This window comes from Saccopteryx bilineata, chromosome 3 (genome assembly GCF_036850765.1).
Source record: "Saccopteryx bilineata isolate mSacBil1 chromosome 3, mSacBil1_pri_phased_curated, whole genome shotgun sequence".
In the NCBI taxonomy this organism is placed as follows: domain Eukaryota; kingdom Metazoa; phylum Chordata; class Mammalia; order Chiroptera; family Emballonuridae; genus Saccopteryx; species Saccopteryx bilineata.
This window is the reverse complement of record NC_089492.1, coordinates 173,964,088-173,991,520: the sequence shown is the minus strand read 5'-3', so window position 1 is coordinate 173,991,520 and position 27,433 is coordinate 173,964,088. Positions and strand designations below refer to the sequence as shown.

The 27,433-nt window shown below is 38.0% G+C and overlaps 1 protein-coding gene across 7 annotated transcripts in view; it reads left to right on the top strand.

Annotated features, from left to right (window-relative positions):
* Positions 1–27,433, top strand: part of CDKAL1 (CDK5 regulatory subunit associated protein 1 like 1) — a 1,056,598-nt gene that overhangs the window by 677,694 nt on the left and 351,471 nt on the right. For all 7 annotated transcript variants that reach the window (XM_066268295.1, XM_066268291.1, XM_066268292.1 and 4 more), the window contains one exon: positions 18,800–18,862. In XM_066268295.1, the coding sequence (XP_066124392.1) occupies positions 18,800–18,862 (63 nt within the window). The remainder of the gene's footprint in view (positions 1–18,799; positions 18,863–27,433) is intronic.

The window sequence follows — 27,433 nt, the reverse complement described above, 5'->3', positions numbered from 1 at the left end:
GACTAGTGATGCTGAACTTTAACTGCATGCTGGAAAACCCAAGAGCTTTTGCAGAGGCAGATTTAACAGCGGGTGCACCCTGGGCCCCGACTTGTGAAGGGCCTGCAAAACCCCAACTTGACACTTTTTTCTTTTTTTTACCATTTCAAGTTGAGTTTAATTAAAGTTATAACTAAAGTTATATTTTTATCATAGGATTCCTGACATAGTTTTCTTTCTTTTTTTTAAAATTTTTTAAATAATTTTATTTTTTTAGTGGGGCGACATCAATAAATCAGGATACATATATTCAAAGATAACATGTCCAGGTTATCTTGTCGTTCAGTTATGTTGCATACCCATCACCCAAAGTCAGATTGTCCTCTGTCACCTTCTATCTAGTTTTCTTTGTGCCTCGCCCCCTCCTCCCCTTTTCCCTCTCCCCCCATAACCACCACACTCTTATCAATGTCTTTTAGTCTCACTTTTATGCCCCACCTACGTATGGAATAATGCAGTTCCTGGTTTTTTCTGATTTACTTATTTCACTTCGTATAATGTTATCAAGATCCCACCATTATGCCGTAAATGATCCGATGTCATCATTTCTTATGGCTGAGTAGTATTCCATAGTGTATATGTGCCACATCTTCTTTATCCAGTCATCTATTGACGAGCTTTTTGGTTGTTTCCATGTCCTGGCCACTGTGAACAATGCTGCAATGAACATGGGGCTGCATGTGTCTTTACATATCAATGTTTCTGAGTTTTGGGGGTATATACCCAGTAGAGCAGTGTTTCCCAACCTTTTTTGTGCCATGCCCCACCTTAACCTTTCTAAAATTTTTATGTCCCACCCTATGTAACATAGATAATTTTTAACATTAAAAAATTGATTTGTTCACTTAATAAACATAAATGATAGGTTCTAGGAAGAAATCACTATGAAATTGTTAACAAAACACAGTAAGTAAAATTTCAAAACATATAATGAAAAACAGAAATTTAAATTCCAAATAATTTTAATACAGATTTTTCTATATTAATTTATTATTTTAATTTAGTGTGATCCTTGCGCTTGATGCTTGCTGCACAGAGATTTTATATTAGGTTCCAATTTGGTGAGCTTTAGTCTCAAGTCTTCACGTTGTGTTATATCCAGCCGATTTCTTTTTTTTTACCAGTAAATCATTTACAGCACTAAATCCACATTCAGCTAAAAATGAAGATGGAAACGGTAGCAATAGTTTTCTTGCACATTTGGTTGAATTTGGGTATTTGGTTTCTGTTTCCTCACAAAGCCACGCCATCGCTCCTTTGATACTAAATAAAGCTTTAACTGACTCATCATTTTGCAATTTTGCAAGTTCTTCTTGATACTTCATATTTGATATATCAGACAAATCCACTAACATTGGCTGCATCATCCATGTTGGGAAATCATTTGTTTTAAATCAGAAAATCTTTCTTTTAAATCAGCCGATAGAATATTCAAATAATTGACAATAACAAGTAAAGCGGTATCAGTTACTTCACATTTTTGGAGCCAATGAAACTGTTTAAAGTTTTTGTTGTTAATATGTTTCTGACATAACTCAATATTGGTAATGAAACCAAATATCTTTGCTTTTGCATCGACAAGAGTTTTATTTGTTCCTTGAAGTTGCTTATTTAATATATTTAGCTTTTCAAAGATATCGGCTAAATAACTCACAAATGCTTTACCATCTATTGTTAACAGATACTTCATTTCAGGTTTGTCGCTTAAAAAATCACTAAGAGTATCAAACAGTTCCATAAATTTTTTCAAACAGTTTCCTTTGGATAGCCATCTTACTTCAGTATGAAGCAAAAGTCTCACATGGTCTTCATTTTGTTCTTCACAAAATAGCTTGAAAAGACGCTCACATTTGGCACTAGCTTTAATAGCATTAACACACTTTATTACTGTATGTAATACTTCATTCAGAACAGGCGAGATGTTTTTAGCTACCAAGTTTTCCCTATGAATAACACAATGCACAAGAATCATTTCTGGATTCGCATCTTTCATCAATTTTAAGCAGCCATTTTTCTTGCCCATCATATTGGGAGCACCATCTGCAGCACAAGATGTTACATTTTTCATTGGTATATCATTGACATCTAAGTAGTTTTTTAGCTTATTATATATATCTTTGGAGGTAGTGGTGCTTTCTAATCTTTTACAGAACAACATTTCTTCAGCAAAATGTCCTTTATCAATATATCTTATGTAAGTTATCAATACTGCCTCACTGTCTCTCAAGGTTGATTCATCCATTTGCAAGGAGAATTTTCTTGTTTTCAGCTTTTCAATAAGTTGTTTTTCAATATCCTCACTCATTTTGTCTATTCTTCTGCTACCAGTATTGTCACTGAGTGGCATAGCTTTTACGTCTTTGTCATCTTTTTCAAGAACTGTTTTAAGAAATACTGATATTGACAGTTTTATTAAATTCTCTCCTATAGTGTGATTTTCTCGTTTTAGCGATGAATAAAGAAATTTGATAACTAGCCTCAAGAACACAATTATTAGTTGAAGTATGAGCAGTAAATAGAGACTTTAATGTTGTTCTTTTTTCAAAATTTTTCTTTAAAGTTTTAAAGTAACTCAAATCTGAATTAATATGAGCACTATGTTTCGCCTTCAAATGTGTCTCAAGACGACCTCGTTTCATTGATTTGTTGGTAAAGCATTGCTGGCATAAAAGAAAAAAAGGAATCCACTCATCGTGAACAGCGGGTACGAACCCAAATTTTAAATATTCCTCTAAATATTGATGAGTTTTTTTCTTGCTTGCACCACTCATTTTACTATGGGCTATAAGAAATAAAAATAAGATCAATTAAAACTAATATTAAAATATGTGTTAAAATATATTCAATGTGACATAGAGTAAACATATACTAAAAATTCATATTTATTTAAATGTATATAACACATTTACTACACTACCACCGCAAATCAAAAGGTATCTGTAATTTTCCACTTAACAAAATTTTCTGGAAAGTTATGCTTCTAAAATTAAAATTGTCGTGCATGCACTATTATAGCCCAATAATATTTATAAAATATTAGTGCTTTCTAGCCCCGATGCAAGAAGTACTTAATAAAGAGTTTCACATTGATAAAAATAAAATAAAATACCAATTATATCTATACAATATATATATATGTATATTTATTAAATCAACGAGCTTTTACAACAGTTTTGACTGACACTTATGTCAAATTAACACCAACTGAATGATGTGAAACACTACAGAAGTTGTGATGGGCCAATTAGGTGAGAATTACTGCTTTGTTTAGTGAGTTTTTAAAATGTCCGGGGTACCCCGCGACAGACGGCACGCTCCTCGGTGAACCCAGGACGAAGTTTGCTTGAGGACGCCAATCACCCAGTTGATATTTTGGTCTCATCAAACGAAATTATACTTAATAATTATTTACCGCAATTATTTAAGAATTGCATTTTTTGTTAAATTTGGCATCGATATCTAGCATTGCATTTAAATAGACCGGGGTGAAGGAGTTAAAGTCCTGTCGAGTCCATTTTCAAATTTCCCCCCTTACTATTGAATTGCCCCCCTGTGGGGCGTGGGCCCCACGTTGGGAAATACCGCAGTAGAGGGATTGCTGGGTCATAAGGTAGTTCTATTTTCAATTTTTTGAGGAACCACCATACTTTCTTCCATAATGGTTGTACTATTATACTTTACATTCCCACCAACAGTGGATGAGGGTTCCTTTTTCTCCACAGCCTCTCCAACATTTGCTATTACCTATCTTGTTAATAATAGCTAATCGAACAGGTGTGAGGTGGTATCTCATTGTAGTTTTGATTTGCATTTCTCTAATAACTAAAGAAGATGAGCATCTTTTCATATATCTGTTGGCCATTTGTATTTCTTCCCGGAAGAAGTGTCTGTTCATGTCCTCTTCCCATTTTTTTATTGGATTATTTGTTTGTTTGTTGTTGAGTTTTATGAGTTCTTTGTATATTTTGGATATTAGGCCCTTATCTGAGCTGTTGTTTGAAAATATCATTTCCCATTTAGTTGGCTCTCTGTTTATTTTGTTATTAGTTTCTCTTGCTGAGCAAAAACTTCTTAGTCTGATGTAGTCCCATTCATTAATTTTTGCCTTCACTTCTCTTGCCTTTGGAGTCAAATTCATAAAATGCTCTTTAAAACCCAGGTCCATGAGTTGAGTACCTATGTCTTCTTCTATGCACTTAATTGTTTCCGGTCTTATGTTTAGATCTTTGATCCATTTTGAGTTAATTTTAGTACAGGGGGACAAACTGTAGTCCAGTTTCATTCTTTTGCATGTAGCTTTCCAGTTTTCCCAGCACCATTTACTGAAAAGGCTTTCTTTTCTCCATTGTGTGTTGTTGGCCCCTTTATCAAAAATTATTTGACTATATATATGTGGTTTTATTTCTGGGTTTTCTATTCTGTTCCATTGGTCTAAGTGTCTATTTTTCTGCCAATTCTATGCTGTTTTGATTGTCGTGGCCCTATAATATAGTTTGAAGTCAGGTATTGTAATGCCCCCAGCTTCATTCTTTTCCTTTAGGATTGCTTTGACTATTAGGGGTTTTTTATATTTCCATATAAATCTGATGATATTTTGCTCCATTTCTTTAAAAAATGTCATTGGAATTTTGATGGGAATTGCATTAAATTTGTATACTGCTTTGAGTAATATGGCCATTTTGATTATATTTATTCTTCCTAACCAAGAACAAGGAATATTCTTCCATCTCATTGTATCTATTTTGATTTCCCTTAACAATGCTTTATAGTTTTCATTATATAAGTCCTTTACATTTTTTGTTATGATTATTCCTAAGTATTTTATTTTTTTTGTTGTTGCAATCGTGAAGGGGATTATTTTTTTGAGTTCGTTTTCTAATATTTCATTGTTGGCATATAGAAAGGCTATGGACTTTTGTATGTTAATTTTGTATCCTGCTACCTTACTGTATTGGTTTATTGTTTCTAATAATCTTTTTGTGGAGTCCTTCGGGTTTTCGATGTATAGGATCATATCATCAGCAAAAAGTGATACCTTTACTTCTTCTTTTCCGATATGGATGCCTTTTATTTCTTTGTCTTGTCTGATTGCTCTGGCCAGAACTTCTAGCACCACGTTGAATAAGAGTGGAGAGAGTGGACAACCCTGTCTTGTTCCTGATTTAAGGTAGAAAGTCCTCAGTTTTATGCCGTTTAATAGGATGTTGGCTGATGGTTTATCATATATGGCCTTTATCATGTTGAGATATTTTCCTTCTATACCCATTTTGTTGAGAGTCTTAAACATAAAATTGTGTTGTATTTTATCAAAAGCCTTTTCTGCATCTATTGATAAGATCATGTGGTTTTTGTTCTTTGTTTTGTTGATATGGTGTATTACGTTAACCATTTTGCGTATGTTGAACCATCCTTGAGATTCTGGGATGAATCCCACTTGATCATGATGTATTATTTTTTTAATATGTTGTTGTATTCGGTTTGCCAGTATTTTGTTTAGTATTTTGGCATCTGTATTCATTAGAGATATTGGTCTGTAGTTTTCTTTCTTTGTGCCATCCTTGCCAGGTTTTGGTATGAGGGTTATGTTGGCCTCATAAAATGTGTTTGGAAGTATTGCTTCTTCTTCAATTTTTTGGAAGACTTTGAGTAGAATAGGAACCAAGTCTTCTTTGAATGTTTGATAGAATTCACTAGTATAACCGTCTGGGCCTGGACTTTTATGTTGGGGGAGGTTTTTAATAGTTTTTTCTATTTCCTCCCTGCTGATTGGTCTGTTTAGGCTTTCTGCTTCTTCATGACTCAGTCTAGGAAGGTTGTATTGTTCTAGGAATTTATCCATTTCTTCTAGATTGTTGTATTTGGTGGCATATACTTTTTCATAGTATTCTACAATAATTCTTTGTATATCTATGATGTCTGTGGTGATCTCTCCTCTTTCATTTTGGATTTTATTTATTTGAGTCCTGTGTCTTTTTTCCTTGGTGAGTCTTGCCAAGGGTTTGTCAATTTTGTTGATCTTTTCAAAGAACCAGCTCCTTGTTTTATTGATTTTTTCTATAGTTTTTCTGTTCTCTATTTCATTTATTTCTGCTCTGATTTTTATTATCTCCTTTCTTCGGCTGGTTTTGGGTTGTCTTTGTTCTTCTTTTTCTAGTTCCTTAAGGTGTGAAGTTAAGTGGTTTACTTCGGCTCTCTCTTGTTTGTTCATATAGGCCTGAAATGATATGAACTTTCCTCTTATTACTGCTTTTGCTGCATCCCAGAGATTCTGATATGTCGTATTTTCATTTTCATTTGTCTGTACATATCTTTTGATCTCTGCGCTTATTTCTTCTTTGACCCATTCATTTTTTAGAAGTATGTTGTTTAGTTTTCACATTTTTGTGGGTTTTTCCCCCTCTTTTTTGCAGTTGAATTCTAGTTTCAAGGCTTTATGATCAGAAAATATGCTTGGTACAATTTCAATTTTTCTAAATTTGCTGATATTGTCTTTGTGGCCCAACATATGGTCAATTCTTGAGAATGTTCCATGTACACTAGAGAAAAATGTATACTCTGTCGCTTTGGGATGAAGTGTCCTGTAGATGTCTATCATATCCAGGTGTTCTAGTATTTCGTTTAAGGCCACTATATCTTTATTGATTCTCTGTTTGGATGACCGATCTAGAGCCGTCAGCGGTGTATTGAGGTCTCCAAGTATGATTGTATTTTTGTTAGTTTTTGTTTTAAGGTCAATAAGTAGCTGTCTTATATATTTTGGTGCTCCTTGGTTTGGTGCATATATATTAAGGATTGTTATGTCTTCTTGATTCAACTTCCCCTTAATCATTATGAAATGACCATTTTTGTCTCTGAGTACTTTTTCTGTCTTGTAGTCAGCATTATTAGATATGAGTATTGCTACGCCTGCTTTTTTTTGGGTGTTGTTTGCTTGGAGTATTGTTTTCCAGCCTTTCACTTTGAATTTGTTTTTATCCTTGTTGCTTAGATGTGTTTCTTGTAGGCAGCATATAGTTGGATTTTCTTTTTTAATCCATTCTGCTACTCTGTGTCTTTTGATTGGTAAGTTTAATCCATTTACATTTAGTGTAATTATTGACACTTGTGGGTTCCCTACTGCCATTTTATAAATTGCTTTCTGTTAGTTTTGTATCTAGTTTGATTCTTCTCTTTTGGTTTTCTATCATTTGTTTTTGTTTGTTTGTGTTCCATACTTCTTTCCTCTGTTGCTACCTTTTTTAAGTCAAGTGTTTTTGTGGTGGTTTTTTCAAGGGTGGTTACCATTAAGTAATGAAAAGGGTACCTACCATATTCATTGTAGTACCCTATCTTATAAGTCTTTCTGCACTTCATCGTCCTTTGCTACTGTTAATCTCCATCCTCTCCCCCCTTTTTTTTCCTTTGTTGTCACAGTTTAAGTTTGGTTTTATTGTGTTCTTGGTGGAGCTGTTACTTGTGGTGTTGTTTTCTTTTGTTCTTTGAATCTGGTTGGAAAACCCCCTTTAGTATTTCCTGGAGTGGGGGCTTTCTGTTGATAAATTCTCTCATCTTTTCTGTATTTGTGAATGTTTTTATATCTCCTTCATACTTGAAGGATAGCTTTGATGGGTATAGTATTCTTGGCTGAAAGTTCCTCTCTTTCAGGGCTTTAAATATTGGGGTCCACTCTCTTCTAGCTTGTAGAGTTTCTGCTGAGAAATCTGATGATAATCTAATAGGCCTTCCTTTATATGTTGTACTCTTCTTTTCCCTGGCTGCCTTGAGAATTTTTTCTTTGTCATTGGTTTGTGTCATCTTTATTATGATGTGCCTTGGAGTGGGTTTGTTGGGGTTAAGAAAACTCGGTGTTCTGTTTGCTTCTTGAATTTGAGGCTTTAGTTCTTTCCACAGGCTTGGGAAGTTCTCGTCTATTATTTGTTTGAGTATATTCTCCATTCCATTTTCTTTCTCTTCTCCCTCTGATATACCTATTATTCTTATGTTATTCTTTCTGATGGAGTCAGACAATTCCTGTAGGGCTTTCTCGTTTTTTATTATTTTTGAGTCTCTTTCTTCTTTTCTCTGTTGTGCCTCAAGTTGTTTGTCTTCTATTTCACTAATCCTATCTTCAATCTGGGCTGTTCTGTTAGCTAAGCTTGTTACCTCGTTTTTCAGGTTGTAAATTGAGTTTTTCATTTCTGTTTGATTTGTTTTTATAGTTTCAATTTCCTTGGTAATATATTCTTTGTGTTCATTGAGTTGTTTTCTGATCTTCGTTATTGCCTTTCTGTGTTTTCTTGTATATCTTGAGTATTTTTAATATTTCTATTTTAAATTCTCTGTCATTTAGCTCCAAGGCTTCCAATATGTTAAGTCTTTTCTCCATAGATTTTTCCACATCTATTTGTGTTACCTCTCTTTCTTTTGTATCCATAATATTCGATTTCCTCTTTTTTATTGGCATCTGAGCGTGGTCTTGTTGATAGCACTAATTAGAATTAATAAAGAGTAAAAAGTAAAAAAAAAAAATGGTAAAACACCCCACAAAAAAAAACAGTAATAATTTATTATTTCCCCCTTTTTTCTTTCTTCTCTTTCCCTCCTCTCCCCTCCTCAGGGAAATATCGTGCCTATAATTGAAGGCCTGATTTGGTGTGAAGAGTTCAAGGGGCAAAAAAAGGGAGTAGGGACCTACTAAATGCAAAAAAAAAAAAAAAAAAAAAAAGGAAGAAAATCTTAGACAAGCATAAGATGATTTGCTTGTAAGTGATGGTCAACTAAGAGATATAATGAGAGGGATAAGAGGGAACCCGAAAAAAGGACCAAAAAAAGAATAATAAAGATGAAAAAAATAAAAATAATAAACAAAAATCTGTTGTATTAAGTGGAGCGAAGACTAAATACAATGGAGACCTTGGATTGGGAGGACCCAAAATGCCACAAAAATAAACAAACAAGAAAAAAACAAAAACAAAAGCAAAAAAGAAAAATAAAGCCAAAAAAAGCCTTGTGTCCCAAATTAACTAATTTGTTCGTGATTGAGGATTAAATGGGAGGAAAGTAAAACGAGAAAAGAAAAAACGAATAGAAAGGAAAAAATAAGAAAAAGAGAAAAACGAAGGAAGAAATAAAAAAGGAAGAGAAAAAAACAAAATAAAGCAAATAAAAAAAAAACAAAAGAGGAGAGAGTGAGAGTTAAGTGTTTTGGAGTATAACCTTAAAGGAGGGTGAGGATGAAGAAGAGAAATAAAATGTAACAGTTATGGGTAGTGTAGTTCAAGAAAAGAGAAGCATAAGATGGGCAGAGAATAGAAGGACCGAGGTGGAGGAAATAAAGGCAATAAGATAGAAGAAACAAACAACAACAAAAAAAAAATTAGTGGAACAAGTTGTAAAGTCTGTGGATTTTTCTTGATTTTGAGAGGTTAACTTCTTCCTTTTTCTTTTCTCTCCCTCTTCCTGGTCGGTGACTCTGTACCCCAGGCTCTGCCCCTGTGTCACACTTAGGTAGGGATTTGCAGTTGATGGGATTCTATGGCAATGTCATATAATTGGCTTTAGTCTTGCTGGTAGTCAAGGCTTGTTGGCGTTTGCAGGGTCCAACGATGAGAGAGTTTGCTTTCCTGGATTCTCTCTCCTAGTCCCCCCTTCCTGAATTAGCAGCCTGGTGATCCAGCTATAAGGCTGCAACTGCTTCTGCCTGGGGAGTAAGAGGCTCAAAGAGCTGGGAAATCCCCACTCTATCCCCACTCAGTGCAAGGCTTTGGTAAAGGCTCTGGTAGTCAGGGCCTCCAGTGTAATCAGGCGGGGGTGGGAGTCAATTGTTGTCAAGGTGACTGTTCAGCGCCTAGCATTCAGTTGGACCTCTCCACCCAGGCTTTCCACACTTTGTAGCCTGTTTTTGCTGGGAAGAAGAGGCACTAGTCTCTGCTTGCGACTAGTGTAGTATAGATCTTATTATCTGCCAAGTCCCTCTTGTTAGCGTTTATCCCTGAATATGGAGGCTCTATCAATCAGAAGTTGCCCCCGCCCCTTTAGCGAGAGGCACTAAAAAATATCACGCCTCTTGTCTTGGGTCGCTGAACTGAGAGAGATCTTATCAATTAGAACCGAGGGTGCGCAGATTTCATGGGTTAAGCTAATTTCAGTGATTGGGTCGCATCTGTGCTCCCGAAGGTATTTTAGGCTGCCTGCGTGCGCCCCTCCCCCAACGCTTGATTGTTAGCTTGAATGGCTGGGTGAGGTGCCCCGCCCACGGAGAGAATCTGCCAAGTAGAAGACCACCCTTGTGCCTCTCCCGCTCGCCCTGCTGCTGGCGGCTGGATCGCACCAGGCACAGGATAATGGGGCACCCTGGGTGTGCGGGCCAGTAGGGCGTTCTGGGCGTGTGGAATGCCCAGGGCACGCGCACGAATGGGGTGCTCCGGGCACCGGTGGCTGGCGACTCTCACTCGCAGTGCGTGGGCCGCTGGGAACGTTAGCGGTGCTCGCTCTGCAACCGGACCGGTAGCGCCAGCGGCTGCTCGCTGCTCCCGAGTGTGGGCGGTGCTCGCTCTGCAACCGTACTGGGCTCGCGCCCGCTGCTGCTCACAGCTCCCAAGTGTGGGCTGACTCACCACAGGCGCATTCCCTCGCGGCTTAAATGAACGTCGCTCCACACCCTCATCTCTCAGATTCAAGTGATAACAGTCCTTTCGCTTTCAGTTTGTGTAGAACTCCAGAATGCTCCGAGGATAAATTTTTTTGTTTCTAGTTGATAAATTTGTTGTGATTTAGGGGAGATCTGTCGGACGCGCTGCTCACGGCGCCATTTCCGTGACGTCACTCCTCTCACTTACTTCTTAAGGTCTCTTCAATTCTTATCTTGACTTCATTGTCTCTCATTGCTTCTTGCAAAGCCCTGTCCTCACCCTGGTTCTCTCAGTTCTTGACTAGTTCTTCACCAAGGACCTCCTTGACCCGCAGTCATTTGTTTTCATCTTGCACCTTTTGGCTACTTCGGCCCTTTAGCCTCAGGGTGTGGTTCTCTGGCTTCCCTTCTGAATGCCTATCTTTGGAGTGTAGCAACTGGTTAGTCTCTGATCCCTTCCAGCCTTTACTGCTGGAACTGTGGAATTTGTTTGGAACCTCACTCTCTGAGACCCCACTACCCCATCATTGCCTTGTTGTCTCAAGTGCACCTTCATGACACAAGGTAGCTATTCAGAACCTGGCTGTTCAGTTAGTAAGTTGTCTCGGTTCCACTCTTACTTTTCTGCTGCTACTTTCCAATTGATTGGTTAACTACTTCTTAGGCTCTCTTCCAGAAAGGGAGCAGTAAAAAATAAGTGTGTTGAAATTCCTTCAATTTTTTGTTTGAGAAAGCCTTTATTTCCCTTTCACTTTTGAAGGATAATTTCCCAGGATATATAATTCTAGATTGGTGTTTTTCTTTTTCTTTGTCAACTCATGTTTTACTCCATTCTCTTTTTGCTTGCATGGTTTCTAAGGATAAGCTGGAGGTAATTCTTATCTTTGTTCTTCTGTTGTTGAGGTATTTTTCTCTCTGGCTTCTTTCAGGATTTTCTTTTGATTTACTGTAATTTGAAAACAATATACCCAACTTTTCTTGGCATTTATCCTACTTGGTGTTCTCCAAGATTCCTGGATCTGTGGTTTAGGGTGTAACATTAGTTTGGGGAAAATTCTCAGTTGTAATTATCTCAGGTATTTATTCTCTTCCTTTATATCTTTATTTTCCTTGTGGTGTTCCCATTATGTATATATTATACCTTTTGTAGTTCTCTCACAATTCTTGGATTTTCTATTGTTTTCAGTCTTTGCTTTTGTTGCTCTCTGGTTTTCGAGGATTCTGTTGTGATACACTGTAGCTCAGAGATTCTTTCTTCAGCCGTATCCCATTTACTAATAAATTCATAAAGATATTCCTAATCTCTGTTCATTTATTTATTTTTATTTTTTTGAGCTTTAGCATTTCTTTTTGGTTCTTTCTTAGGATTTTTATTTTTGTGCTAACATCACCCATCTGTTCTTACATGTTTTCCACTTTATCTATTAGAGCCCCTAACCTATTAATCATAGCTGTTTTAAATTCCCAGTTAGATAATTCCAACATCTCTGCCTGGTCTGGCTCTGATATTTGCTGTCTCTTCAAATTGTGTTTTTTGCCTCTTGTTATATATTGTAATTCTCTTTAATAGCCAGACATTTGTAATGTGATGAGATGTAAGGATAGAGGAAGCCTTCTATATTCTTCTGATTAGATCTCAGTCCTTTAATGAGTCTGTGCCTCTGGAATGTGAACTTACCAACTGTTTCCAGGGTTTTCTTCCCCTGCCTTAGATGTGACAGGAGTGCTAGGTGAAACAGAGTTCAGTATTTCCCTTCCCCAAGATATACTGTTAGGCTCTGATAATACCCTACATGTTAGGCTCTGGCTAACTAGTTTCCCCTGAGGACAGGCCTTGTTAAGAGCAGAAGACAGGCCCTGGCTGGTTGGCTCAGTGGTAGAGCATCAGCCTGGTGAGTGGAAGACCCGGGTTTGATTCCCGATCAGGGCACACAGGAGAAGCGCCCATCTGCTTCTCCACCCTTCCCCCTCTACTTTCTTTCTATCTCTCTCTTTCCGTCCCGCAGCCAAGGCTCCATTGGAGCAAAGTTGGCCCGGGCACTGAAGATGGCTCCATGGCCTCTTCCTCAGGGGCTTAGAATGGCTCCGGTTGCAACAGAGCAACACCCCAGATGGGCAGAGCATAACTCCCTGGTGGGCATGCTGGGTGGATCTCAGTTGATAGTATGGGAGAGTTGTCTCTCTGCCTCTTACTTCTCACTTCAGAAAAAAAAAAGGAACAGAGTACACTGATGATTTCAAAATACTTCCTTTTCTCCTCCCTTTGACAGAAGGAAGCTCTAGGATATGTGTGTGTGTGTGTGTGTGTGTGTGTGTGTGTGTGTGTGTGTGTGTGTGACATCCCCCTACTAAATACATCCGTCCTATTAGCCTCTGGTGTGTCAATTACCTGGGCCCATCACAGCTTAATGGAAGGTAACCGCAGCATATAATCCAAAGCCTATTTATCACAATCTGCCTAGGCCTGTACTTTACACTATTACAAGCCTCCGAATATTACAAAACTTCCTTTACCATTTCCGATAGTGTCAACGGTTCTACTATACACATGAGAGAAGGATGAGGAGCATCAACTTGTAGTTGCGTCACTTTAGTTGTTCATTAAAGATTTTATTTATTGATTTTACAGAGGGGAGGGAGGAACAAGAAGTATCAACTCATACGTGCTTGCTTCACTCTAGTTGTTCATTGATGGCTTATTGTATGTGCTTTGACTGGGCAAGCCCAGGGTTTCAAACTGGTGACCTCAGCATTCCAGGTCAACACTCTATGTACACTGCACCACCACAGGCGAGAGGCCAGGTGGGGCAGGGGGGAGGAGGTGGTATTTTTCTTTGATGTTTACTATTGGAACCTGGTTGAGCTCCTAGAGGTAAATTCTACAATATTGTACCGCCAATAACTAGAGTTCTTAACTCTAAGGCTGCCTGCATTGAGCCTCCAGCATCCCATTAGCTACAGTTCAGGGTCTCCTACCTGCACATTGACTGGTTCCTGCAGCAGCTTCTCCCTGAGGCTCTGCTCCAGGTGCCGGTTCTCGGCATTCACCTGTTGCTCTCTCCAGTTCTGAGACTGCAGTTTCCCTGTGTCATCCCCTCTCCGGGAGCTAGGAAGAATTGTTGATTTTTCAGTCTGTTCAGTTTACTTGTTGTTGAGGCAGAATGGTGACTTCCAAGACCCTGATAACTCAAACCTGCTATTTTCGCTTCTTAGCATAAAGTATGACAAAGGCTTGCTGAGACATTTACAGCGTATGTTATTATAATGTCTTACACACATCTAATTTTCTAAACACTCGTAGACTTTGTCATTTTTTGAGACTTCCTATGTAGAAATGAAGTCCATAGTTTATATAGTTGTACCTTATAGTAATACTATTTTATCTGAGAAAACTTTAATCTACAAGTAGAAAATGAGCACAGAAAACATTGAATTAGTTTGGGGAACCAGGAGGAGTTAAATTGGTGCATATTGTTATAGTTTAATTGATTGTGTAACGTCACCTTCAAAATATCTGTTCTCATCACATGTAGAGCCTTTTTCATATCTGGAGTCTGTGCATACCTTTGATAAAAAATAGAATTATTGCATTATCTGGAAACCTGGACTATTAAAAATGTTCCATTAGGGCCTTTAGTTTTGCCTGAAAAGGAGTATACACATAAATATAAAAAGGGTGATCAGTGCTTTCTGTCCTTGAGTGAAATACAAAAGCAGTTTAGGAAATTCCTATAGGATGGAGATCTGCAGATGCTTAGCTTGTCAGAAATCTAGACATTTTACTAAATTTGCATACTGCCTCACCTTTTTTTAAAATTTATTTATTGATTTGAGAAAGAGAAACATCGACCTCTTCCTATATGAGCTCTAACCAGGGATCAAACCCATAGTCTTTGTGTCTTGGAATGAGGCTCTAACCAGCTGAGCTACCTGGCCAGGGCTCATACTGCTGCATCTTTTCAACTAAACTGCAACCCATATAGCTTCAGGACTTGGCATGTATAATAGTTCCTTTTTAATAAGCTCTCATCTCTGTGGCCTGATCCTTGGGATTAATGATAAGGTGACTTGAAGGTACCTCACACAGTTTTGGGAGAGATGTTTGCTGTGTTCACTGTAGTTTGGCCACCCTCATTACAAGTTCATCACACAACTTGTTTAACATGTTTACTTTATAAACACTTGGAGAATTTACAGGTGGTTGCATGACTGAGAAACTTGTTTAAACAGGCTAAAAAGTGGGAGGTAATTTAGACGCAGTATGATGCAATAGGAAAATACCTAATTATTCCATTTTTGGCTCAGCTTTTAGTGTCAGTTAAAACTGCTGAGAACAAGGCTCAACAAGCCTGTTTTGTAGCACAGTACACTCAGCAGTGTCTTCACATGAAAAGCGGGCTCACTAGCAATAATGGCCACACTCTAGTTATTTGTACTTGAAACCCTTTCCTTTGCATTAGTGCTAGAACTTAATAAAGGGTCTCTTTTCAGATTCCCTGTCCTCAGCACTTAGGATGTGAATAAAGTAGGCTCTGAAAGTCCCTATCTATTTCAGCATACTCTGGTGACCAACTTACAGGATTTTCTGTCTGAACATGGAATACTCAGAAGATAAAATCCCAAAAACAAGACAGCTAATTGTTATTTTGCCTGGTATGTTCATCCTGGTGTGTAAGGATATGGGTTGTGATTGGTTCTTCAACTGTCTTCATTAGGCAGTTAGAAGGAGCAAGGAATTTTGCTAGATAGGTAGTTGTTCATTTAGTTTGGGGTCAAGGGACTACTGTTAGATATAGACATGGTCAAAGATAGAGATTCAAGATTAGGGAAGGCTGACTTTTTCTATAAAAGCCGGTAGTAAATAAATACTTCAGGATTTGTGGGCCATACAATCTCTGATGTAATCACTCAACTCTGCTGTTGTAGCATAAAAGCGTATATAGATAATACATAATTGAATGTGGCTGTGTAGTAACAAAACTTCAGCTACAGAAACAGGTGCAGGTTGTATTGGCCCATAGGCCATCATTGATCAACCCCTGTTCTGGATCCCAGAAGGTGATACCATTGGGCTCTATGAATCTGTCCTCACAGGAAAAACCAATAATTTTTAATTAATTGGACTGATACATATCACCTTTAGTATTCATAGCCAAGACTTCACTGTATATATAGTATATTTGTTGTCAGAATACAAGAGCATTCTTTTATCACTGGCTTCTTTGGGGGGCTACTCTGAATAGTGTATTTATTTATCATTTATACCCCACTTCCTTCCCAAAATAACTTGAGGTAGCTTATAATAAAGACATCTTCAGCTATCAAAATAGACATAGAAAATCAAAACCCACCTAAAAAGACATACAAAACAACCTCTGAATATTCTGTGTCCACTTGCCAGCTCGAGCCAGTAGCTCAACCATTTCTGGAACTGAACAATCCTGGGGACACCTCCTAAGTTTAATACTGTTTTGCTTCCTAGTAGTTTATCTCCTCTACCATAATTTCCTTTCTGAAAAAAAAAATTTTCTCCCGTGTTTTATATTAAGTCTCCAACCCATGGAAGTGTTAGTATCCGTCATTTTTTTCTGATTGAAGTATATAAGTCAAGAACTGTCACATCGACCAAGTAGGTGTATGAGAAGGTAGAGAAAATTATAAACTAATGAAAAATTTGGTGGCAAGTGACCTTTTCAGAACGGAATCTAAGGCTCATAGAGCCAAGGAACTGTCTCCAGTCTGTTACAGACATAGCTCTGCTGGGTGGGGAAAAAGGAACGTTAAATTACTTTAGAGTGTGATGGTCAGAAGCACACCTGAGAGATAGACCAGAGGAGGTGGGATTCTGGCTGAGGGGCCATGAGGATCACTTTTAGGGGATGTCAGAATGTGGAAACAAAGCCAGGTAATTTGAAAGATTGCCAACTGGCACTGTGGCTCCAAAGACAGTTCTGAAATAGGAAAACTATGAGTATGTACAAATGACTCTACCTATGAGGTCTTAATTGATAGCAGATTTGAATTAGCCAAGCGGCTACTGAAGATCAGTAGAAACCAGGACGCTCTGCTTAGCTCCCTGGCCCGGGGGGGATGACTGACAGGCGCAGGCGGCCCCTGGACTTGAAAGGAAGGAAGTACTTCTGCAGGAACCATGGGTGCCAGGCTGCGATTCACTCTCTAGTAGAGATAGAAGAAGCTCCTTTACCTGGTAGTTGGATTACAATAAAAAAGTAGAACCAAAAGCAACACGGGCAGAATTGAGAACCAACTGGCCAGTCTTGTGACAGAATTTTAATACGAGATAGTGTCAAACTCTGATGTGCAAAAGTAAATCATATAATTGGTACCTGGGAAGATGTTCGGTCTGTTTTAAAAATGTTTTATCTGTTCTGTAAATTTAGAAACATTACAAATTTTAGTTGGGAAAAAGAAATTAAGAATTTCCAACTTAACATGCAATTTCTTCTCTCATTCACTCTTGGTGAGAAGGCTAGTTGGTATAGCATTTGTGATGTGGGAACAATATGACAGTAATTTTCAAGGTAATAAACAGGCATCCTATTTGATCCTGCAACTGAACTTCCATAATTTATCTTTTAAAAAACTTCCACCCTCAAGCTGGCAGATATTTATACAAAGATAATCATTATATTAAAAAACTGAAATAAATTGCAGAAAAAAGTTGAGATTTCAGAAATTTTTGGATGTGAGAATTCTGTATAAACGATTATAGATCCAGATACACAAACCTTTGAGTTTGGCAAGAATGTCTGACCAAGGGGAGGTACAGTGGATAGAGCATTGACCTGAGACACTTAGGACCCAGGTTTGAAACCCCGGGGTCACTGACTTGAGCACAGACTTACCAGCTTGAGCGGTGGGATCACCAGCTTGAGCGTGGGAATATTGACATGATCCCATGGTCACTGGCTTGAGCACAAGGTCACTGACCTGAGCACGGGGTCACTGGCTCAACTGGAGCCTCCCCCACTGCCAGTCAAGGCACATATGAGAAGCAGTCAATGCACAACTAAAGTGATGCAACTACGAGTTGATGTTTCTCATCTCTCCCTTCTAGAATGTCTGCCTATTTGTCTTTCTCTTTGTCTCTCATGCTATCTGTCTCTCTCACTAAAGAAAAAAGAAGAAAATGCTCAGCAAGGATAAATTGTAAAGTGGAAAAAGTAAATTTCAGAACAGTATTCACAGAATGATCTCCTTTCTTTAAAAGTAAATAATCAGTTGTGTGTGAAGATACATGCCAAGAAGATCTAGAACCATACACAAAATTGTTCATGATGATTATGGCAAAAGTACAGATGACAGTGACGGCATATGAGAAAACAAGCTGCTTCTGATGATTGGCTGTATAAGAGAACCCCAAATGTGTTTATTGTAACACTGGGAAGCAGAAGGTACAGAGGGGTTGTGAGTGGTACCTGGGTTCCACTTGAGAGGAACATCATTAGCAGTGAAAAGAAGCTTTGCTCTTTATAACTATACGTGAGGCTTAGGTGTCATCCTTATAGATACTTACAGTACTTATATGCCTGTCTGATTCGAGAGTTTCATTTATTCACCGATTTAGCAAATATTTATAGAGTGCCTATGGTGTGTGAAACACCACGCAGGGCACGTGGACCTTATAATAGCAGTGACAGAACAAGGGTGATCTCCAGCAGACAAAAGGCCTGACAGAGGTATATCATCTAAATGGAAGTGCCCAATCAGAGTAACAGCAACTGGCATTACAGTGACAAAGAGTTTTCTTTCTTTTCACAGTTTTTTCCCCACTTTAGTCTCTAAGTTATGTGCTTAAAAATAAAGTTTTTGATTATTAATGTTTTAATTATGAAACCTTCTAGGAAAAGTTTGCCTGGCTTATCTGTTACAGTGACCCACATAACTCTCAAGTGGCATTGGTTTCTAAATACATCCACGTGTCCCAAACTGGCACTGGAGCCCCTCACCTTGCACAAGGAAGACTGTCTAAGTAAACATCTTAATACTGATAGCGAAATGAAAACCGATAGGTAGGTAGGTAGATGGAAGGAAGGATGGATGGATGGATGGATGGATGGATGGATGGATGGATGGATGGATTTCTGTGCACACGTGTGTCTACTCAAATGTGTGTGTTTTCTTCCACAGAAAAAGCAAAGAACAAAAGATCTTTCTCGAGTGTTTCATTCCTACAGTCCATATGATCACAAGGTAAGAGCTATGTGTGTTTATTGTATTGTGTGGGAGAGAAGGGTTTTTGAAAGCAGGCACAACTTTCCTCAACACATAGTGATGTGAAAGTACACCTACCAGTTTTATTATATTTCTGTTTTAATTTTTAACTCTGTCTTTAAAGGAAATCAGAAAATTTGTATTTTGAACTAAAATAATATTTAATTCACATTAAAATCTAGTTACATATTGTCACTGAAATCTCAAAGACTGAAAAGACAGTTTGGGGTGTTCTTTGTTTTGAGGGGTTTTTTGGTTGTTTTGTTTTGTTTTATTTTTTCTTCTTAGCTCATCTGCCAGGCATCTCTGCCAATGGCTAGTATAGCTTTATTTTATTATCTTTTTAAATTTTAATTTATTAATTTTAATGTGGTGACATTGATAAATCAGGGCACATATGTTCAGAGAAAACATCTCCAGATTATTTTGACATTTTTTTTTAATAAATTTTTATTAATGGTAATGGGATGACATTAATAAATCAGGGTACATATATTCAAAGAAAACATGTCTAGGTTATTTTGTCATCAAATTATGTTGCAAACACCTCGCCCAAAGTCAGATTGTCCTCCGTCACCCTCTATCTAGTTCTCTGTGCCCCTCCCCCTCCCCCTAACTCTCTCCCACCCTCCCTCCCATGTCCTCCCTCCCCCCACACCCTTGGTAACCACCACACTCTTGTCCATGACTCTTAGTCTCATTTTTATGTTCCACCAATGTATGGAATCATGTAGTTCTTGTTTTTTTCTGATTTACTTATTTCACTCCTTATAATGTTATCAAGATCCCACCATTTTGCTGTAAATGATCTGATGTCATCATTTCTTATGGCTGAGTAGTATTCCATAGTGTATATGTGCCACATCTTCTTTATCCAGTCTTCTATTGAAGGGCTTTTTGGTTGTTTCCATGTCTTGGCCACTGTGAACAGTGCTGCAATGAACATGGGGCTACATGTGTCTTCACGTATCAATGTTTCTGAGGTTTTGGGGTATATACCCAGTAGAGGGATTGCTGGGTCATAAGGTAGTTCTATTTGCAGTTTTTTGAGGAACCACCATACTTTCCTCCATAATGGTTGTACTACTTTACAGTCCCACCAACAGTGAACGAGGGTTCCCTTTTCTCCACAGCCTCTCCAACATTTGCTATTACCCGTCTTGTTGATAATAGCTAATCTAACAGGAGTGAGGTGGTATCTCATTGTAGTTTTGATTTGCATTTCTCCAATAACTAATGAAGCTGAGAATCTCTTCATATATCTGTTGGCCATTTGTATCTCTTCCTGGGAGAAGTGTCTGTTCATGTCCTCTTCCCATTTTTTTATTGGATTGTTTGTTTGTTTGTTGTTGAGTTTTATGAGTTCTTTGTAAATTTTGGATATTAGGCCCTTATCTGAGCTGTCGTTTGAAAATATCATTTCCCATATAGTTGGCTGTCTGTTTATTTTGATATCAGTTTCTCTTGCTGAGCAAAAACTTTTAATTCTGATGTAGTCCCATTCATTTATCTTTGCCTTCACTTCTCTTGCCATTGGAGTCAAGTTCATAAAATGTTCTTTAAAACCCAGGTCCATGATTTTAGTACCTATGTCTTCTTCTATGTACTTTATTGTTTCAGGTCTTATATTTAGGTCTTTGATCCATTTTGAATTAATTTTAGTACACGGGGACAGGCTGTAGTCGAGTTTCATTCTTTTGCATGTGGCTTTCCAGTTTTCCCAACACCATTTGTTGAAGAGGCTCTCTTTTCTCCATTGTGTGTTGTTGGCCCCTTTATCAAAGATTATTTGACCATATATATGTGGTTTTATTTCTGGGCTTTCTATTCTGTTCCATTGGTCTGACTGTCTATTATTTTGCCAATACCATGCTGTTTTGATTATTGTGGCCCTATAATATAGTTTAAAGTCAGGTATTGTAATGCCCCCAGCTTCATTCTTTTTCCTTAGGATTGTTTTGGCTATTCGGGGTTTTTTATAGTTCCATATAAATCTGATAATTTTTTGTTCCATTTCTTTAAAAAATCTCATAGGGATTTTGATGGGAATTGCATTAAATTTGTATATTGCTTTGGGTAATATGGCCATTTTGATTATATTTATTCTTCCTATCCAAGAACAAGGAATATTTTTCCATCTCATTGTATCTTTTTCGATTTCCCTTAACAATGCTTTGTAATTTTCATTATATAGGTCCTTTACGTTCTTTGTTATGTTTATTCCTAGGTATTTTATTTTTTTTGTTGCAATCGTGAAGGGGATTATTTTTTTGAGTTCGTTTTCTAATATTTCATTGTTGGCATATAGAAAGGCTATGGACTTTTGTATGTTAATTTTGTATCCTGCGACCTTACTGTATTGGTTTATTGTTTCTAATAATCTTTTTGTGGAGTCCTTCGGGTTTTCGATGTATAGGATCATATCATCAGCAAAAAGTGATACCTTTACTTCTTCTTTTCCGATATGGATGCCTTTTATTTCTTTGTCTTGTCTGATTGCTCTGGCCAGAACTTCTAGCACCACGTTGAATAAGAGTGGAGAGAGTGGACAACCCTGTCTTGTTCCTGATTTAAGGTAGAAAGTCCTCAGTTTTATGCCGTTTAATAGGATGTTGGCTGATGGTTTATCATATATGGCCTTTATCATGTTGAGATATTTTCCTTCTATACCCATTTTGTTGAGAGTCTTAAACATAAAATTGTGTTGTATTTTATCAAAAGCCTTTTCTGCATCTATTGATAAGATCATGTGGTTTTTGTTCTTTGTTTTGTTGATATGGTGTATTACGTTAACCATTTTGCGTATGTTGAACCATCCTTGAGATTCTGGGATGAATCCCACTTGATCATGATGTATTATTTTTTTAATATGTTGTTGTATTCGGTTTGCCAGTATTTTGTTTAGTATTTTGGCATCTGTATTCATTAGAGATATTGGTCTGTAGTTTTCTTTCTTTGTGCCATCCTTGCCAGGTTTTGGTATGAGGGTTATGTTGGCCTCATAAAATGTGTTTGGAAGTATTGCTTCTTCTTCAATTTTTTGGAAGACTTTGAGTAGAATAGGAACCAAGTCTTCTTTGAATGTTTGATAGAATTCACTAGTATAACCGTCTGGGCCTGGACTTTTATGTTGGGGGAGGTTTTTAATAGTTTTTTCTATTTCCTCCCTGCTGATTGGTCTGTTTAGGCTTTCTGCTTCTTCATGACTCAGTCTAGGAAGGTTGTATTGTTCTAGGAATTTATCCATTTCTTCTAGATTGTTGTATTTGGTGGCATATACTTTTTCATAGTATTCTACAATAATTCTTTGTATATCTATGATGTCTGTGGTGATCTCTCCTCTTTCATTTTGGATTTTATTTATTTGAGTCCTGTGTCTTTTTTCCTTGGTGAGTCTTGCCAAGGGTTTGTCAATTTTGTTGATCTTTTCAAAGAACCAGCTCCTTGTTTTATTGATTTTTTCTATAGTTTTTCTGTTCTCTATTTCATTTATTTCTGCTCTGATTTTTATTATCTCCTTTCTTCGGCTGGTTTTGGGTTGTCTTTGTTCTTCTTTTTCTAGTTCCTTAAGGTGTGAAGTTAAGTGGTTTACTTCGGCTCTCTCTTGTTTGTTCATATAGGCCTGAAGTGATATGAACTTTCCTCTTATTACTGCTTTTGCTGCATCCCAGAGATTCTGATATGTCGTATTTTCATTTTCATTTGTCTGTATATATCTTTTGATCTCTGCGCTTATTTCTTCTTTGACCCATTCATTTTTTAGAAGTATGTTGTTTAGTTTTCACATTTTTGTGGGTTTTTCCCCCTCTTTTTTGCAGTTGAATTCTAGTTTCAAGGCTTTATGATCAGAAAATATGCTTGGTACAATTTCAATTTTTCTAAATTTGCTGATATTGTCTTTGTGGCCCAACATATGGTCAATTCTTGAGAATGTTCCATGTACACTAGAGAAAAATGTATACTCTGTCGCTTTGGGATGAAGTGTCCTGTAGATGTCTATCATATCCAGGTGTTCTAGTATTTCGTTTAAGGCCACTATATCTTTATTGATTCTCTGTTTGGATGACCGATCTAGAGCCGTCAGCGGTGTATTGAGGTCTCCAAGTATGATTGTATTTTTGTTAGTTTTTGTTTTAAGGTCAATAGTAGCTGTCTTATATATTTTGGTGCTCCTTGGTTTGGTGCATATATATTAAGGATTGTTATGTCTTCTTGATTCAACTTCCCCTTAATCATTATGAAATGACCATTTTTGTCTCTGAGTACTTTTTCTGTCTTGTAGTCAGCATTATTAGATATGAGTATTGCTACGCCTGCTTTTTTTTGGGTGTTGTTTGCTTGGAGTATTGTTTTCCAGCCTTTCACTTTGAATTTGTTTTTATCCTTGTTGCTTAGATGTGTTTCTTGTAGGCAGCATATAGTTGGATTTTCTTTTTTAATCCATTCTGCTACTCTGTGTCTTTTGATTGGTAAGTTTAATCCATTTACATTTAGTGTAATTATTGACACTTGTGGGTTCCCTACTGCCATTTTATAAATTGCTTTCTGTTAGTTTTGTATCTAGTTTGATTCTTCTCTTTTGGTTTTCTATCATTTGTTTTTGTTTGTTTGTGTTCCATACTTCTTTCCTCTGTTGCTACCTTTTTTAAGTCAAGTGTTTTTGTGGTGGTTTTTTCAAGGGTGGTTACCATTAAGTAATGAAAAGGGTACCTACCATATTCATTGTAGTACCCTATCTTATAAGTCTTTCTGCACTTCATCATCCTTTGCTACTGTTAATCTCCATCCTCTCCCCCCTTTTTTTCCTTTGTTGTCACAGTTTAAGTTTGGTTTTATTGTGTTCTTGGTGGAGCTGTTACTTGTGGTGTTGTTTTCTTTTGTTCTTTGAATCTGGTTGGAAAACCCCCTTTAGTATTTCCTGGAGTGGGGGCTTTCTGTTGATAAATTCTCTCATCTTTTCTGTATTTGTGAATGTTTTTATATCTCCTTCATACTTGAAGGATAGCTTTGATGGGTATAGTATTCTTGGCTGAAAGTTCCTCTCTTTCAGGGCTTTAAATATTGGGGTCCACTCTCTTCTAGCTTGTAGAATTTCTGCTGAGAAATCTGATGATAATCTAATAGGCCTTCCTTTATATGTTGTACTCTTCTTTTCCCTGGCTGCCTTGAGAATTTTTTCTTTGTCATTGGTTTGTGCCATCTTTATTATGATGTGCCTTGGAGTGGGTTTGTTGGGGTTAAGAAAACTTGGTGTTCTGTTTGCTTCTTGAATTTGAGGCTTTAGTTCCTTCCACAGGCTTGGGAAGTTCTCGTCTATTATTTGTTTGAGTATATTCTCCATTCCATTTTCTTTCTCTTCTCCCTCTGATATACCTATTATTCTTATGTTATTCTTTCTGATGGAGTCAGACAATTCCTGTAGGGCTTTCTCGTTTTTTATTATTTTTGAGTCTCTTTCTTCTTTTCTCTGTTGTGCCTCAAGTTGTTTGTCTTCTATTTCACTAATCCTATCTTCAATCTGGGCTGTTCTGTTAGCTAAGCTTGTTACCTCGTTTTTCAGGTTGTAAATTGAGTTTTTCATTTCTGTTTGATTTGTTTTTATAGTTTCAATTTCCTTGGTAATATATTCTTTGTGTTCATTGAGTTGTTTTCTGATCTTCGTTATTGCCTTTCTGTGTTTTCTTGTATATCTCTGAGTGTTTTTAATATTTCTATTTTAAATTCTCTGTCATTTAGCTCCAAGGCTTCCAATATGTTAAGTCTTTTCTCCACAGATTTTTCCACATCTATTTGTGTTACCTCTCTTTCTTTTGTATCCATAATATTCGATTTCCTCTTTCTTATTGGCATCTGAGGGTGGTCTTATTGATAGCACTAATTAGAATTAATAAAGAGTAAAAAGTAAAAAAAAAAAAAAAAAAAAGGTAAAACACCCCACAAAAAAAAACAGTAATAATTTATTATTTTCCCCTTTTTTTCTCTCTTCTCTTTCCCTCCTCTCCCCTCCTCAGGGAAATATCGTGCCTATAATGGAGGGCCTGATTTGGGGTGAAGAGTTCAAGGGGCAAAAAAAAGGGAATAGGGACCCACTAAATGCAAAAAAAAAAAAAAAAAGGAAGAAAATCTTAGACAAGCATAAGATGATTTGCTTGTAAGTGATGGTCAACTAAGAGATATAATGAGAGGGATAAGAGGGAACCAGAAAAAAGGACCAAAAAAGAATAATAAAGAAGAAAAAATAAAAATAATAAGTAAAAATCTGTTGTATTAAGTGGAGCGAAGACTAAATACAATGGAGACCTTGGGTTGGGAGGACCCAAAATTCCACAAAAATAAACAAACAAGAAAAAAAAATAAAAACAAAAGCAAAAAAGAGAAATAAAGCCAAAAAAAAGCCTTGAGTCCCAAATTAACTAATTTGTTCGTGATTGAGGATTATATGGGAGGAAAGTAAAATGAGAAAAGAAAAAACGAATAGAAAGGAAAAAATAAGAAAAAGAGAAAAACGAAGGAAGAAATAAAATAGGAAGAGAAAAAAACAAAATATAGCAAGACAAAAAAAAAAAAACCAAAAGAGGAGAGAGTGAGAGTTAAGTGTTTTGGAGTATAACCTTAAAGGAGGGTGAGGATAAAGAAGAAAAATAAAATGCAACACTCATGGGTAGTGTAGTTCAAGAAAGGGGAAGCATAAGATGGGCAGAGAATAGAAGGACCGAGGTGGAGGAAATAAAGGCAAAAAGATAGAAGAAACAAACAACAACAACAACAACAAAAAAAATTAGTGGATCAAGTTGTAAAGTCTGTGGGTTTTTCTTGATTTTGAGAGGTTAACTTCTTTCTTTTTCTTTTCTCTCCCTCTTCCTGGTCGGTGACTCTGTACCCCAGGCTCTGCCCCTGTGTCACACTTAGGTAGGGATTTGCAGTTGATGGGATTCTATGGCAATGTCATATAATTGGCTTTAGTCTTGCTGGAAGTAAAGGCTTGTTGGCGTTTGCAGGGTCCAACGATGAGAGAGTTTGCTTTCCTGGATTCTCTCTCCTAGTCCCCCCTTTCTGAATTAGCAGCCTGGTGATCCAGCTATAAGGCTGCAACTGCTTCTGCCTGGGGAGTAAGAGGCTCAAAGAGCTGGGAAATCCCCACTCTATCCCCACTCAGTGCAAGGCTTTGGGAAAGGCTCTGACAGTCAGGGCCTCCAGTGTAATCAGGCGGGGGTGGGAGTCAATTGTTGTCAAGGTGACTGTTCAGCGCCTAGCATTCAGTTGGACCTCTCAACCCAGGCTTTCCACACTTTGTAGCCTGTTTTTGCAGGGAAGAAGAGGCACTAGTCTCTGCTTACGACTAGTGTAGTATAGACCTTATTATCTGCCAAGTCCTTCTTGTTAGCATTTATCCCTGAATATGGAGGCTCTATCAATCAGAAGTTGCCCCCGCCCCTTTAGCGAGAGGCACTAAAAAATATCACGCCTCTTGTCTTGGATCGCTGAACTGAGAGAGATCTTATCAATTAGAACCGAGGGTGCGCAGATTTCATGGGTTAAGCTAATTTCAGTGATTGGGTCGCATCTGTGCTTCCGAAGGTATTTTAGGCTGCCTGCGCGTGCCCCTCTCCCAACGCTTGATTGTTAGCTTGAATGGCTGGGTGAGGTGCCCCGCCCACGGAGAGAATCTCCCAAGCCTCTCCCGCTCACCCCGCCGCTGGCGGCTGGACCGCACCAGGCGCAGGATAATGGAGCCCCCTGGGTGTGCGGGCCAGCAGGGTGCCCTGGGCGCGTGGAATGCCCAAGGCACGCGTGCGAATGGGGCGCTCCGGGCACCGGTGGCCGGCGACCCCCACTCGCAGTGTGTGGGCCGCTGGGAACGTCAGCGGTGCTCAACCGGACTGGGCGCGTGCGCGGCTGCTCGCGGCGGCTCGCAGTGGCGGTTCGCGGGGGCCGCTCGCGGCTGCGGCTCGTGGGGGCTCGCGGCGGCTTGCAGTGGCTCGCGGTTCCCAAGTATATGGGCTGACTCACCACAGGCGCACTTCCTTGCGGTTTGAAAGAACGTCCCTGTGGTAGATTCCTCCACACCCTCGTCTCTCAGATTCAAGTGATAACAGTCCTTTCGCTATCAGTTTGTGTGGAACTCCGGAATGCTCCGAGGATAAATTTTTCTATTTCTAGTTGATAAATTTGTTGTGATTTAGGGGAGAGCTGTCGGACCCGCTGCTCACGGCGCCATTTCCGTGACGTCACTCTATTTTGACATTTGATTACGTTGCATACCCATCACCCGCACAAAGAAAACCAGTTAGAAGATGATAGAAGACAATTTGTTTTGTTTTGTTTTGTTTTTACCAAACAATGTAGTAATGGACTTGGCTATTGAATTGGTACAGATAGTTGAAATATTAACTTCCAACTCTTGGTTCTCCATTGGTTTTGATAGAAAGTTATTTTTCTAAATAAAAGCCCTAACAAAGAGCAGTGCATAGCATTATATCTGAATTATGGACTTCCAATAGTTTTGCTACACAGAAGACCAAATAGTGACATTGACTCTGGCGTATCCAT